The sequence below is a fragment of the Aotus nancymaae genome, unplaced genomic scaffold (genome assembly GCF_030222135.1).
Source record: "Aotus nancymaae isolate 86718 unplaced genomic scaffold, 86718_ANA_hifiasm-v0.15.2.pri h1tg000039l, whole genome shotgun sequence".
NCBI classification, from domain to species: domain Eukaryota; kingdom Metazoa; phylum Chordata; class Mammalia; order Primates; family Aotidae; genus Aotus; species Aotus nancymaae.
In genome coordinates, this window is record NW_026988453.1 from 854499 (window position 1) to 869068 (window position 14570).

Consider the following 14570-nt stretch of genomic DNA (forward strand, 5'->3'; position numbering starts at 1 on the left):
ACATATGCCTGGTCTTACTGGCTACTCAGGAGACTGAGGCAAGAGGATCCCTTGACCCCAGTTCAAGGCTGCAGTGAGTTATAATTATGTCACTTCTTTTCATATATATTTATTTCTAAAGCTTCACTTCCACAAATTTTACCTATTTAATAATGTAATTATGCTTTTTAAAAAAGAAAAGAAATTTAACAACAATTATTAAAACCGTAATACCCTATACAATTTCCATTCCTTTTCTTTAAAAGCCATCTCAGTACCTGTATCAGTTTAACAATTCAACAAATATTTACTGAGCACATACTGTGGGTCAGACACTGTTTTAGGCTCTGAGTAAACAAAATTAACCCCAACAATCCCCTGAGAAGGCAAGTTACATTGTAGCAGAGAGATTCTTTATATTCTTCATCAGATGCAACCATTTATACCAAAAGCAATATATTCTTTACTCTTAATTATTCACACAAAATTTTGAATATGAAGCAAAACTCCAATTAACTTTAGAAAATAACCACCTGACACCCACTTGTGTCTCCCTCCATTACCTCACAACTAACCCCCAGATCTTCCCAGTCCTCTACTGTTCCCCCACCTGCACCCTAAGCACTGAGCTGAGTTAGGTGCCATCTTCATACTTCAGTGCTATATGCACTATACAACCTCTACCACAGCCTTATTGACTTAAAATTGATACTTCTGCTTCAAGAATGCCATCTCAGTTACATTTCATCTGTGCATGACACATCACTGGCACTCAGAAACACTCACTGAATGAATGAGAGGGCGGAATACTTCCTGTGGTGTTTAAGCTCTTCTGATGTCTGTTAAGAATTAACATAATATCACAACAATTCTGGTCAACCCTAGAATCAGTCAGGGATTTTCTAAAACAAGCGGCTTTCTAAAGTTGCTGCAGATGATTTCACTGCTATTAGAAAAATATGATTGTTCTAACAGTACCACAGCATAATTATTAAGAGTTCAGCTCTAGTACCATAAAGATGGTTTCAAATCCTAGTCTTACCTCCTAAGTCTGTTTGATTTGGGCAAGTTGTTGAATCTTTCTGAGCCTTAATTTCCTTACGTTTTGAAAAGAACAACAGTCTGTAAATCTTATAGTTGAAGTCAAGATAAATGGAATATGTAGGCTCTTGGCACATTTTCTGATATATTATAAATACCAGATAAATAATTTTATTACTATTTCTGTAGAACATCTAACTGGTAACCTAATCAGAGAAAATAAATTGAAAAATAAGGTTCTGTAACCATGACATTATAGCTTTAGTTCATTAACTGGAAACTTTAAACAACAAAAACAAATCCTTATGAAATTCATTGAATAAATACTCTGACTAAATATACTAACACACTTACTAAAGTTGTTAATCAAAAGAGTATCAATATGTATGGTGGAAAAATGGTAAAACATAACTAGAATTTGGCAGTTAGAGCTACATTTGACCCTTAGTTAACAGATCTTTCCATTATAGCAAACTGCATCTTTTTAATTGATTTGAGTTTACAAAGTTTTCTTTAAAATTAAAATGTTTCCTTAAAAAATACATAATAAAAAATAAAAATAAAATAAGGTTATCAGTTGTTCACACCTCATTGTTAATTAATCAGATATATACTTTAAGTAACACCTATGTACTTAAAAGAAATTGTTAGTTGAAGAGTGGAATGATGAGAAGAGGGGTAACCTTAGTGGAGTAGGCCTATATAATGCTCATTGTGAGAATTTTTACCAGTCACCAGGCAGCATGATGATAATGGCACATACAAGGTGACAGCAGAGGGGATCCAGGAATTACAAAAGATATCAAAGCAATTTCCCCCTTTGGGATTGTACTAAGTGCTCTTTAAGGAAACCCAAGTTCTGTTATCTACTTTTCTCTTATGCAATGTCGTAAGAATTAGTACCACGATCTCCTAAATAAATACCTCTAAAAGGTCAAGTCAGGACCACCTTTTAGCAAGTTCCCCCACAAGGCCAATGACTGACCTACAACAGAAATGTGAAGCAAGACATTACATTCTATAGATAAAATTAAATTACTACTTGAAATACAACGAGAGTTTTAAAGTGGGAAATGTTTTTCAATGTTAAACATTAAGCTTATTTCCAGGAAAGAAGGATTATTTTGAAAATGATTAAAAATCAAAGATCTTAAATGTGATATTCTCATTGTTATATAAAATACCATGGCCATCTGCATAAAGCACTCTAAAAATGTCTACTGCTAGTATTGTATAAACACGTTAAAATGTATACTATGGCCTGGCACGGTGGCTAACGCCTGTAATCCCAGCACTTTGGGAGTCTGAGGTGGGCAGATCACAAGGTCAGGAGTTCAAGACCAGCCTGGCCAACATGGCAAAACCCCATCTCTACTAAAAATATAAAAAATTAGCTGGGCATGGTGGCGTGTGCCTGTAATCCCAGCTACTTGGGAGGCTGAGGCAGAAGAAATGCTTGAACTTAGGAGATGGAGGTTGCAGTGAGCCGAGACTGCACCACTGCACTCCAGCCTGGGCTACAGAGCGAGACTCTGTCTCAAAAAAAAATGTATACTGTAAACAGTAAATTATTATCCTCTAACTTGCAAATAAAACACGAAAATTTAGAGAAAAAGAAAAGAATATATTATCTGAGCCTAAGAAAAATCTCAAAATGAGAGAATATTATCAAAAGGACATCAGGAACATATCACCTTGAAAATCAAGAAAACAAAGTTATAAGAAAAAACCTAAACAAACTTGCACTGTGGCAACACAGCAGTAACCAAACAAAACAGTCTTAAAGCATACCACTGTGAAATCCACAGTGGAAGCCAGCAGCCTCTCACATTTAACAGTGGAAATCATGAACATTAAAAACCAAGAGGTCACCTTACATAAAGTGGCAAAAATAAAGAACATGTAAACAAATGAAAGTACCTAATGAGAAAATGATAACCAAACCATTAAAACACAAACTTTGCAACTCAGCAATGAAAGTAATAATCAACGAATATTAAACAGTGAAATTTGATTTGTTTTTTACACTTGCCGGCAGCTATGCGAAGGAGGATGTAATGCCCCAAGACACATATAAATAAGAACATATATTCTCAACTATTTTCTATATAAATCATGAAGGGCATAAACCCAAGGATATGGTTCTGAAGAATCACATTACATTTTGTTCCTGGCTAGCAGTATAAAAGAATAAACCAGTTTCATTTTATATGTTTTAATAGAGATGGGGCTTTGCTATGTTGCCCAGCCTGGTCTTGATTTCCTGACCTCAAGGGATTCTCCTACCTCTTCCTTCCAAAGTGCTGAGATTACAGATATCAGCCACCATGCCTGGCCAGTTTCATTTTCTTCAACAACTTAGGTTGTAAAGTTCGGTTACTCTAATTTATCCTAGTGCATCTGAATTAAGAGAGACTCAGAGAGAGTTCTTTAATGAATACAAAATTACAGCAAAACAACTATCACGGTAACCACATTTTACTCAGACTGTTTCCATGTTGGACAATAATGCAATGCCTCCTAAACTACTTCATTATCTGTATGATTCAGCAAGGTTCTACTTTCTAAACATTACCAAGTTTTGTTGGGTTTTGGTATGTATGAATGGTGATAGATGGGTTTTAAGGTAAATTCACAAACATTATATATAGCAACTGGTCTTATAAATCTTTTGATATGAGGAGAGGATAGGAAATATGAGTACTGAACGAAAACAGCTTGAGGATGGGGTATTCCAAAACAGCCCATTCCAAGACATTTATGGACTTCTATTTTTAATGCCCCTGCTACTGACATATCGGCACTCAATTAAGATCACTTCTACAAGCAGCTCTCTGTGGATTAATTTACTCAACATTCATTTATTCAATGGCCAAGCATTAAGCCAGGTCCAGCTTTTTTTTTTTTTTTGAGACAGAGTCTCCCTCTGTCACCCAGACTGGAATGCAGTGGGGCAATCAGTTCACTGCAATCTCTCTCTGCCTCCTGGGTCCAAGTGATTCTCCTGCCTCAGCCTCTCAAGTAGATTACACTACAGGCACACACCACCATATCCAGCTAATTTTTGTATTTTTAGTAGAGACAGCGTTTCACATGTTGGCCAAGCTAGTCTCACACTCCTGACCTCAAGTGATCCACGCATCTCAGCCTCCCAAAGTGCTGGAATCATAGGTGTGAGCCACTGCACCCAGCCCCAATTTCTTTTATTTATTCTGCAAACATTCATTAAACATGTCAGCTGTTTTTTCTTAAGAACACAAATTAGTAAGTTGTGGTTCATTAAGAACTTACCTCAAGCAGGGCAAACATACATTCAGACACATCAGTATGTCTACAAATGACCATATTAAACATATATATAAGAATACAATAAGTGCTAAAATACCAAGCAGAAGCAAAATGTTGTAGATTCTAGCGTAGACAGTATCACTGTAGACAAAAAGTTATCAAATGCAAAAACTAAGTTTAGAAATACCTTTCTTGTGCATGGCATGGAGGATACCAAGAATTCTTTGGCTCAAGGTTCTAATTTAACGAAAAAGTGAAAGGCAGTTAAACTGTTCACATAAGTTGCAGATAAGAAAAATTGATAATCTGATACTGGGTTGAATAGGCTGATCAAAGTAGAAAGCTGGTAGCAAAGAAAAATTTGTTCCTAAGAGAAACTGTTTAAGAGAACAGGAATAAAGAAAACAAGACTTGCTAAAGAAGTTTTAAAACTACTATTAAATAACCAGAACTGTTAGATCACAGAGTCACTAAATATGAAAATGCAAATTCTAAAAAAGAGAAGTGATAGGGAGGAAGATTGACTGAGTTAGGGTCTGTAACCACAAGGAAAAAACTCAGTAATTGTTTTAGGTGGAATTATATTAGATTCATTAATTTTAGGGAACACACTGTACTCCCATTTGGAAAAAATTACTTGTACCACATACAGTTTATACTCAAATATTTCCTCACTTGATAAAACCGCCTACACACGTGAAATCACTATGCAATGGGAGGCAACAGAGCAGTTGTTAAAATATAGACTCTGGACAGTCTACCCTGGACAAGTTTCATAATTTCTCTGTTCTTCAGTTTCTTCATGTGCCAAATAGAAATAAACATTTCCTGTATCATAAGATTTTTATGAGGCTTAAATAGTTAGTACATGAAAAATACCCAGAATTGTGTCCAGCACAGAATAAGTATGACATATTAGCTGCTGCAGCTGCTGCTCTTCCTCCTCCACCTGTCCTTCCTCCTCCTCTTCTTCCTCTTCCTCCTACTCCTACTGCTACTATTACTACTATTACTACCATTCTCCTCCCCTCCTACTGCTACTATTACTACTACTACTACTATTACTACTACTGCTACTATTATTACTTGAAATATGCTATCAACAAAATAAAAAAGAGAAAGCTAGAGTACCAAGGCCACCGCCCAGAAGAGAAATGTTTAGAGGCATCCCCAATCTTTTATTGACGAAAAGTTACTTTTCTTTTCCCTGAAATCTTAAGTCACTTTGGGGAAAGTGGAGACAGTATGGTAACAATGAGTTCTGTTAACAGAAGTGAGGAGAGGCCATCCCTGCTGGCTGTATTTCCCTGCCTGGAAGGAAGACAGATAACAAAAAAAAAGAATAACACTAGCAATTATCTTGGAGATCTACCAGGAAGAGCATTAAGATCTAAATTTTGGCACTTCACTCTTGGACAGCTGGAACAGAAGTTACTGGCAGACTGTTCTGCCAGGGAAACTTCCATTAAAAAAAATACCACAACCAGTCTGTCAGACACCACCTGAACAAATTCTACTAACACACAGGAGACACTATAGGGAAACACTACCAACCCCCTCACAGCATTTTTTAGGTTTGTAGAGTGTTCCATATGAAACTAACAAGCTATTTTCCAGAATGTTCTGAAATGTGTTGTTCTCAAAAAAAAAAAAAAAAAAAAAAAAAATCAATGTTATGCCTCTGAAACAAGTCCAAATAGCAATAGATCAGGTGGAGATCACAATATTACCAGAGCTAGCTTTATCAAGTTATATTTTAAAAGCTAATGTAATTTCACACTGCTAACTAAAACTTAACCTGTCTCTGAAGATACTTATCTAAGTTATTCAGGATAAATGAAAGCATTTAGACTTAACTATTAAAAATGAACAAGAGAAGCATGCCAAATAATTTAACAGAATATCACCAATCTTAGTATAAACCAAATTTACTCTAAATTTATTTTCTATTTGATGAAATAGTCATCAAAAAATAAATATTCTGAGATTTTTTTTACAAAGGCATTTTAATTGATTTCTCAACATCTATGCATTGCCAATTTTTAAGTAAACCAACCACGATCATCTTGCCACCCACCCCTCCACCTCTACACCACCAATGATAATTTCAGTAACGGTCAGGCCCATGCCAACTTAGGCTACCAGGATCTAAGGAAAGACTGTCTAGAAAATTTGGAAAAAGAAACTTTCTGACTCTAAATAGAGACATGTAAAGCCAGTGTCTGTCACCCCCAGAGTCACAAACAGAAAAGCAGAGTTCCAACTTTCACTGACAGTCTTATAACCACAAGGAATCTAAGCCCTCCAATGACACCATTACTGTGAGTGGCAGAGATGAGAAGCAGAAAGCACCTGGATGTTTGATTCTTCTTGTATGAACTATATCAAGTTTCTCTAGTTTCTTATTTAAACCAATCTTAAGTTTGTGCTCCAAAGCATCCTAAGTTATGTGTTTTATTTTCCAAGTCTATTACTAGGTAAGAATTTCACCCATGCTCATTTAATGTTAGCAAAAAAAAAAAAAATTATCCTACCTTAAACAAGCTGATAATGTATATAACAGAGCCTCATTAAAACAAATAGGTACTAACAGTGAAACAGCAGGATTTCAATAACTTTTAAAATAATTTTCATATATTTTTCTATTTAAGATTTAGCAACAAAGTAGAACATTGATAAAATATTACAGAAACATAAATCTCTCAATTTGGCATAGAATTGTACTTTTATAGCCCTCTTATAGTTATTGATTTTATTATTTATAGTTATTTTATTATAGTTATTGACTATAGTTACTGCTTTTTAGGGGCAAAAAACATCGTAACTTGTTATATCCTAAAGTATTAGCCATATTCATACTATTTAAGTCATAATAAAAGAAGAAAGGTTACTGCCTCTTACACGGCTGAGTTTAGTTTTTTAAAATATCTTCAGAATTTTCTGCCAATTAGCCAAACAGAATAAATTATTTGCAACCTACAGAGAAGCCAACATTATTTACTTTAACCATTGATCATAGTTACATCTTTACCAGGCTAGATATAAACTGTTATAATACAAATGAAGATGCTTCTAAAAAGTAGTGATTTAAACAATAACAGCAAAAAGACAAGAAGGTATAATATTAAAGCAGGGCAGAAGTAGAAGATACAAACTGTAATAACTAATTCATGGAAAGTGGAAAAGAGCAAAAAGAGGAAGAAGGGAGTAAACCACTCAGAAGTCTTTATAAAAAGGTCAATCTCTCTGATACATGCATAGATTGGGTGTTATATAAGGCAGATTGATCTTTTAACAAGATCACTTCAATATGCATTTAAAAATAGGGAACTCATGCTTTCCAAATGAAATTAGCCTATTTTATAAGCTATATGTGTGTGTTTGTGTGTGTGTGTGTGTGTGTGTGTGTATTCTCACTCTCACCCAGGCTGGAGTGCAGTGGCACTATCTCAGCTCACTGCAACCTCCACGAACAATTCTTGAGCCTCAGCCTCCCCCGTAACTGGGATTACAGGCATGCAACACCATGCCTGGCTAATTTTTGGATTTTTAGTAGAGATGGGGTTTCATCATGTTGGTTGGGCTGGTCTCGAACTCCTGGCCTCAAATGATCCATCCACTGCAGCCTTCCAAAGTGCTGGAATTACAGGTGTGAGCCACTGTGCCACACCTTTACAAGCAATATCAGATGAGCATTACTTCATACACCTTAGGTAATGTTGTGGTAGGTATTTTTAAGATTAACTCATATCACAAATATACTATAGAATACAATTAAATTGGAGCTGAAAAAAGTAATGTATCCATTTGAGTATCCATCTACCTAATATATCCAATCTTCAAAGAGAACCTGGTTGGGCCTCAAAATAATGCAAATGGACAAACTTTACCAGGTATAGGGCAATAAAAGATAACTTCATCAACCAGAAAAGGCTCCCTAAAACCTAGGATCACTCCTTGCCAATGGACAAACCTGACCACAGCTGTAGTTCAAATAAACCAGGAGTACAGTAGGTGGGGCTGGTGGAGCCAAGAATGTGTGACTTCCTACTAAAATTAGTCATGCCCATTTCACCACAACTGGGTTGGGCTTCTCTATTTTAAGGTGTGCAGCTCCAAATTGCTTAAGAGTATATAATTGTTGGATAGACAGTTTCTGAAGCTAAAAGTGTCAGCGGACTTTCCACCAAGGCTTCAGGATGGCCAACCTGTTTCCACAAAACTCCAACGTCTAATCATCATGCTATCCAGGGTCCAAGTACACAGTAAGTAAAGACATATGCTGTAAGTATCTAGAAAGACATACCATGCAAGAACACATTAAAAGAAAATAGGCAAGAAAAGATATTCCTTATTCTTGTCTGCTACCCCCTGCCCCCATCAAACACACGCACAATAACAAATACGACAAAAGTGGGGGGAAATGATGAAAATCATGATATTAAAGTACTATACTCTCATCTTTTCAGGAAATTGTACAGAACTGACAGCTGAAACCCTTCCAAGTAATGTCACACTATTGTTTTACCTCCCTCCAAAAGTGCTGTGCTATTGGAGTAAATCCAACAGAAGGGGCTACTCAGTCTGCATTCTGCATTCCAGAAACATCAGAAGGGAAGTGGTGTAGCTTCCATGGGTACTAGCAGAAGAATGTGCACTAATGTTTTAAAAAAGACACTGAATTTCCAAATATAAATGAAAGAAAATGAAAAGACATGCCCTTTAAACAAAACTAATGATAACTTTATCAACGAATGGTGAAGTTGAGTTGTAAGTTATATGAGCTTAACACACACCTGAATTCAAGCTGCACAGATAACATTCACGATTTCTACAACCCCAGGGCAAAGACTTAACACCTATTTTATTCAGCAACTTGAGACACTCAATGCAGAATACACATTTAGTAGTATTATTTTCCTATTACTATCATGTTCCAGCAGTCCACAATATTAACACTTGCTTTGACAGATTCAATCAATTATTTCAAGAAGTAACAGAACAGGCCAGGCACAGTGGCTCACGCCTGTAACCCCAACACTTTGGGAGGGCAAGGTGAGTGGATCACTTGAGCTCAGGAGTTTGAGACCAGCCTGGTCAACATGGCGAAACCCCATCTATACAAAAAACTTACAAAAATTAGCTGGTGTGGTGGCGTGCGTTGGTAGCCCCAGCAACTCGGGAGGCTGAGGTGGGAGGATCACCTGAGCCCAGGAGGCAGAGGTTGCAGTGAGCCATGACAATGCCACTGCACAACCTGAGCAACAAAATGAGACCCTGTCAAAATAAAAAAGGAATTAACAGAACACAGAAGACACATACCTTCATTTTCAGAGGCATGACATTTCACTTTCAACACCAAGTCAAAGGTTCTGTCTGGATTTGCCCTGAAAGAAAAGAGTTTGTTAAATTTATTTCCTATGACAAATAATATCCATCTCTATGAAACTTGTATTTTATTTTATTTTATTTTATTTTTGAGACAGAGTCTTGCTCTATCAACAGGCTGGAGTGCAGTGGCAAGATCTCAGCTCACTGCAACCTCCACCTCCCAGGTTCAAGCGATCCCCTTGCCTCAGCCTCCCGAGTAGCTGGGACTACAGGCACATGCCACCACACTCTGCTAATTTTTTATATTTTAGTAGAAAAGGGGTTTCATCATGTTGCGCAAGATGGTCTTGATCTCCTGACCTTATGATCCACTTGCCTCGGCCTCCCAAAGTGCTGGGATTACAGGTGTGAGCCACTGCGCCCAGCCAAAACTTGTATTCTCTTAATTCTAAAATTAATCTTGTTTTTGTCTCAATACATTTTATGTGACTATATTACTAGAATATAGTAGAAATAACAACGAAAGTGTTTTCTTAATCGAGCAACTTAAAAGAGCTGAGACTTTGGAATTCTGCAACTCGGGGCAAAGCATTTAACTTCTGAAACTTGGGGCAAAGCATTGTTTTCCCTCACCTATGAGATGCCTTGTCTACTTCAAAGAATAACAGTAGGATTAAAATCAAATAACATATATGCAAGTACTTCATAAAGTACTAAGTGCTACAGAAATGCAAAGCATTGATTTTATCTTATTGGATCAAACTTAAAAGCCAGAGTGTCTCTAAGTGTCATACCCTGCCAAAGAGTTTGACACAGGTTCTTAAGCTCTCTTCCAAGGACTTGCAGTGTAAGTGTAAATGATGGCATGGTTCCACCTGCCAAGTTCTAGATCACCATAAAACATTGATAATGCTCCATCGATGTGATACTTTGCATATACTTTTCTTGAGATGTATTTACTGTACTTAAACGTATTTAAAGTAGCAAATAGCAAACTATTTGTAGCTCTAAGGCTAACAAAATAAAAGGCCTTTTTTAATCAATTATCTTTGGGAAAACTGGCCATCTGATTCCGTGTCAGATTTTCCCACTAGAAACTCTAAGCTTGCTTTGCTTCGCTTCATTCAGAAGTTACTGACTCTATTTACTAACTTACCACATTAGCAAAATTTCAAAGCAACATCGGTTAAATTTCAAAATGTGAGCTGAAATCCACTAAGACACTTTTTTTCATAACGTTATTGATTAAATCTCTCGTTCCATCAGAAGGTAAAAGATTAAGTCTGATACCACAATCGCCAATGTGTTAATATCTGTTATTCCTACTAACAAGACCTTAGTGTCGCTGTATATTGGCTGTATTTAATAGGTACTTCCTTCAAGAAATGAATGCCAGCTCTGACTTTTAAAATAACATTTCTTCTTTTAAAAGCTTTTCTTACAAGACATGAATCTGGAAACATAGAAAGTGACAAGACATATAAATTAACTTGCAAATATCATTTTCTCAGTCTTCCCACTAATAACTTGTTTCAATGAGAATAATCTGGACTCAGATGGCTTCCTCCCTCTTAAAACAATTAATGTCAAGAAGCATACTATTTTTACTCACTTACCCTGCCCACCATTATGTCAATCACACTGAAGAAAATAATTGTTACATAATTTCCCTCTCTCCCTAATATTCTTTAGAATCTCTCTTAGATGTAAAAGTTAAATATTGACTCAGTTTTATTTCTGTGAAATTCAAACGGCCCTTCCCAGTAATACAAATATACATATTATTTTAAACTTTGTGAGAAGGAGGTGGTGAAGGGTGGATAAGCGAAGAAAGAAGGAATTCTTTCCAAAGTAAGTTTCAGAAGAAAAATATAAAACTCATGCTTCTAAGATACCTAGAAACAAAACCACTACGATTATCAAAATTGCTTTCTGCCTAATCTCCTAAAGCAAAATAAATAGTCGTCGATAAATACTTTAGGACACATAAAAATATCCTCCAATTGGATACCATTTCGCAATGGTATCATGCATATACAGTTCCTGCATAAATACCAGAGACCAATTTAATTTTGTAAGCAGAATCATAAGAAAACATCCAAGACAAAAGTGATAAATACACTTAAGGAAAAACCGGTTATCTTAATGCCAAGAGAGCACTCGGAATCATAGAAACCGCTTAACCTCAACGGTGACTCCCTCCCGGACACCACACGCACACAGCAGCCCCGGGAGAGTCACATCTGTCACACTCGGGGGAAGCACGAGAAACCCTCAGCTGCGGTGTCGGGGCCACCTGGCCTCCCCCTGTCCCCGAGAGGCGGGCGTCGACGCGGCGCTAGGGGCCGCTCCGGGAGGCGCCGCGCCAACCCCGCCGAGCCCGGGACGCGGGGCGGGCAGGCTTTGCGGCCTAGCGCCGTCCCGCCGGCCGGCCGGACGCTTGGGGGCCGGACCGCACCCCCCGCCCGCCTGGCAACCGCGGCCGCCCGGGAAGCCGGTTGGGCTCGGAGGGGCGAAGGCGCCGAGCCGGCCGGGGAGGCGCCGCCGAGGGACGCCCGCCCCCCACGCACCCGGGCCCCCCGACTCACTTGGTCCTGCAGTCCATGGTTACATGTCGGTGTGGGGCTGTCCGTCGGCCCCGCGCGCTGGCCTGGAAGCCCGCAGCCCCCGCCCACGCCGGCGGCCCCACCGGGAAAAAGGCGGCTCACGGCAGCGGCGGCGGCGGGCCCATGTCGGCTGCGCCCCCGGCGCTTCCCCGCCTCCCACCCCACCCACCAGAGCCGTTCTGTGACAGCAGCAGAGGCGGCGTCGCCGCCGCCCCCGTCTCCGCCGGTCGCCGCCCCCGCCGCCACCAAAGCTGAGGCCTCAGTTCCGGCGACCGGGGCCGCCCGCTGCGGCTCCTGCACCTTCTGCAAATCAGGAAGTCGCCGGGAGGGGGAAGGGGCGCGCAGGGACGCGCCCGGCGGCTTCACCTGGGCGGCGCGGCTGGCGAGCCGGAGACTATTGTGGGGGCGGGGGCCGGGTCCCCGCGCCCAGGCGGCAGAGGGTGCACGGGAGCGCCAGTGCCTGCCGGGATGGCCCACGTACCGCTTTGCCACCAGGCCAGAAAGGCAAGGTGCCCCCTGTGTCCTCAGCATGAACCAACCGGCTTCTTTCTGGGTCCAGTCTAGGCTCTAGGGCGTCGGGGCTGCAACCCCCCAAACGGCGAAGTACCTGGAAAACTACCTCGAATTGCAGTGTTTTCCACATCGCATGCACAAGGACTTGAGTTCCTTTCATGTCGTACTGCAAATTCAGAGCTCAAGTTGATGCCCCTGGCTCTTGCGTCACTCCGGCCGTGGCCTGTTTACAGCTCTCTGAAATCCAGAGCTACCCCCTCCTGATTCAGGAATGTTCAGACATGTGCACCTGCTAAATAGCCCTGTCAAGTAGCCAAATGATAGTGCCCCACTTGCCTGCACATGTGGGAGGCTGACATTCCTACACCACGGACCGCAGTTAATAACCAAAGACTAACTTTTGAACACATGCACACAGTCGCAGGCCTCACAGACTGGCAGTTTAGGCGAGTTCAGAGAGGGCACCACTGAATAAGCGTCGGAGGGGCTGATTTGCACAGCCCTAAAGCACATGTGAAGCAGATTATGCGCACTCTCACCCAGTACTTGCCCTAGCTGTGTGATAGGTACTTTCATCAGCATGTTACAGATGAAGAAGCCAGGGAGTACTGGCAAAGCTGGAGTTCAGACCAGGTATATCTGATGCTGATTATTTACTTCTACCTCATACTGCCTGTCTCCCTCCTCTGCTGTCTCATATTTAGGATCTACTGAGAAGACGGGCAGAAAAAGGCTTATGATGGGCATTCAAACGGTTGTGGAAGTCCAGGCTCTTACACAGAGCTCTTCCGGAGAAGGCCTTCTACCAACTAACACTGCCATCCTCGACACATAGCCACAGTGTTTCTTCCAAAAGGTAGTTACTTCAGACTTTATTCATGCAGAAGTTAAGATGATGAGAGGAAACCAAATGTGGTATGAATGTTGTGTGAGTCATGAGACATAAAAGTCAGAAAAGGAGTCTCAAGAACTAAAAAACTTAGAGAACCTGAAGTTACAGTCAGTTATACAACCTTAAACTTTCTTGAAAAAATCGGGCACTACTTGGTCAACAAAAAGAGAAATATTGTATAGCCATGGGTCTATTAGTCAAAAATGAGGACGGGCCATAACTGGGAAACCAAAAAAAAAAAGTGTTTATCATAAAGTGTCGTCATAGCTTGACTTGGGGTGAGACACTTCAGTTTCTCGCTTCCTACATTTGTAAAATGGGAATTATTACTTGTATATCATGTGAGCAGTGTGATGTTCAAGTAAAAACGGTGCTACAAATTCGTATTATCTTTTGAGAAATTATTCTATGAATTTCAGTTTCACAGTTAGACTAACTATACTACATAAGTTTTCTTTTCCCAAATAAAGATTTTTCTCCCTAAGTGACCATACAGCAAAGCCTTGGAAAAAAATTCTGTGAACTAAAAGCCACTTCTGCCCCAAGTGTTACTGAATTTCTCAAACTTCTCCTTTCATTTTAATTAATTATTTCCAAAGAAAGGAAGCCTACTTGGGGTGACCATATTGAGGACTTTTTTATTTAGAGTGAGGAGATAGTAATACAATTGTTAACTTCATTCATTGTTGGTTTTTTTTAAATGACAGTCATACCCTTGCATAATATAAAATTGTTGTTTGTTTTATTTATGTTAAGTATATCAAAAGAAATACTACACATTCACATCCCTAAGCAAATCTTTTTAAGCCAGCTTTTAGGCTGACCATAATGAAGAGATTTATCTGTTCTGATATTACTGAAGTAAAAGAGATAGAAACATAGGTGTACCTGATTTACATGTATGAAGTCTTAAAAAATTA

General features: G+C 39.4%; 1 protein-coding gene across 6 annotated transcripts in view; it reads right to left on the reverse strand.

The window, feature by feature from the left end:
* DENND1B (DENN domain containing 1B) overlaps positions 1-12945 on the reverse strand; it is a 260254-nt gene extending 247309 nt beyond the window's left edge. For 3 of the 6 annotated variants that reach the window (XM_064360208.1, XM_064360210.1, XM_064360207.1), the window contains exons 1-2: positions 12727-12810; positions 9631-9695 (exon numbers count right to left, since the gene is read on the reverse strand). In XM_064360208.1, coding sequence (XP_064216278.1) covers positions 9631-9695; positions 12727-12776 — 115 coding nt within the window. In that variant the 5' untranslated portion in view covers positions 12777-12810. Of the gene's footprint in view, positions 1-9630; positions 9696-12227; positions 12294-12726; positions 12811-12864 lie in introns of those variants that run through there. The other 3 variants (XM_021677229.2, XM_021677228.2, XM_012459584.3) reach the window with 2 other exon arrangements.
* Positions 12946-14570: the final 1625 nt, after the last annotated feature.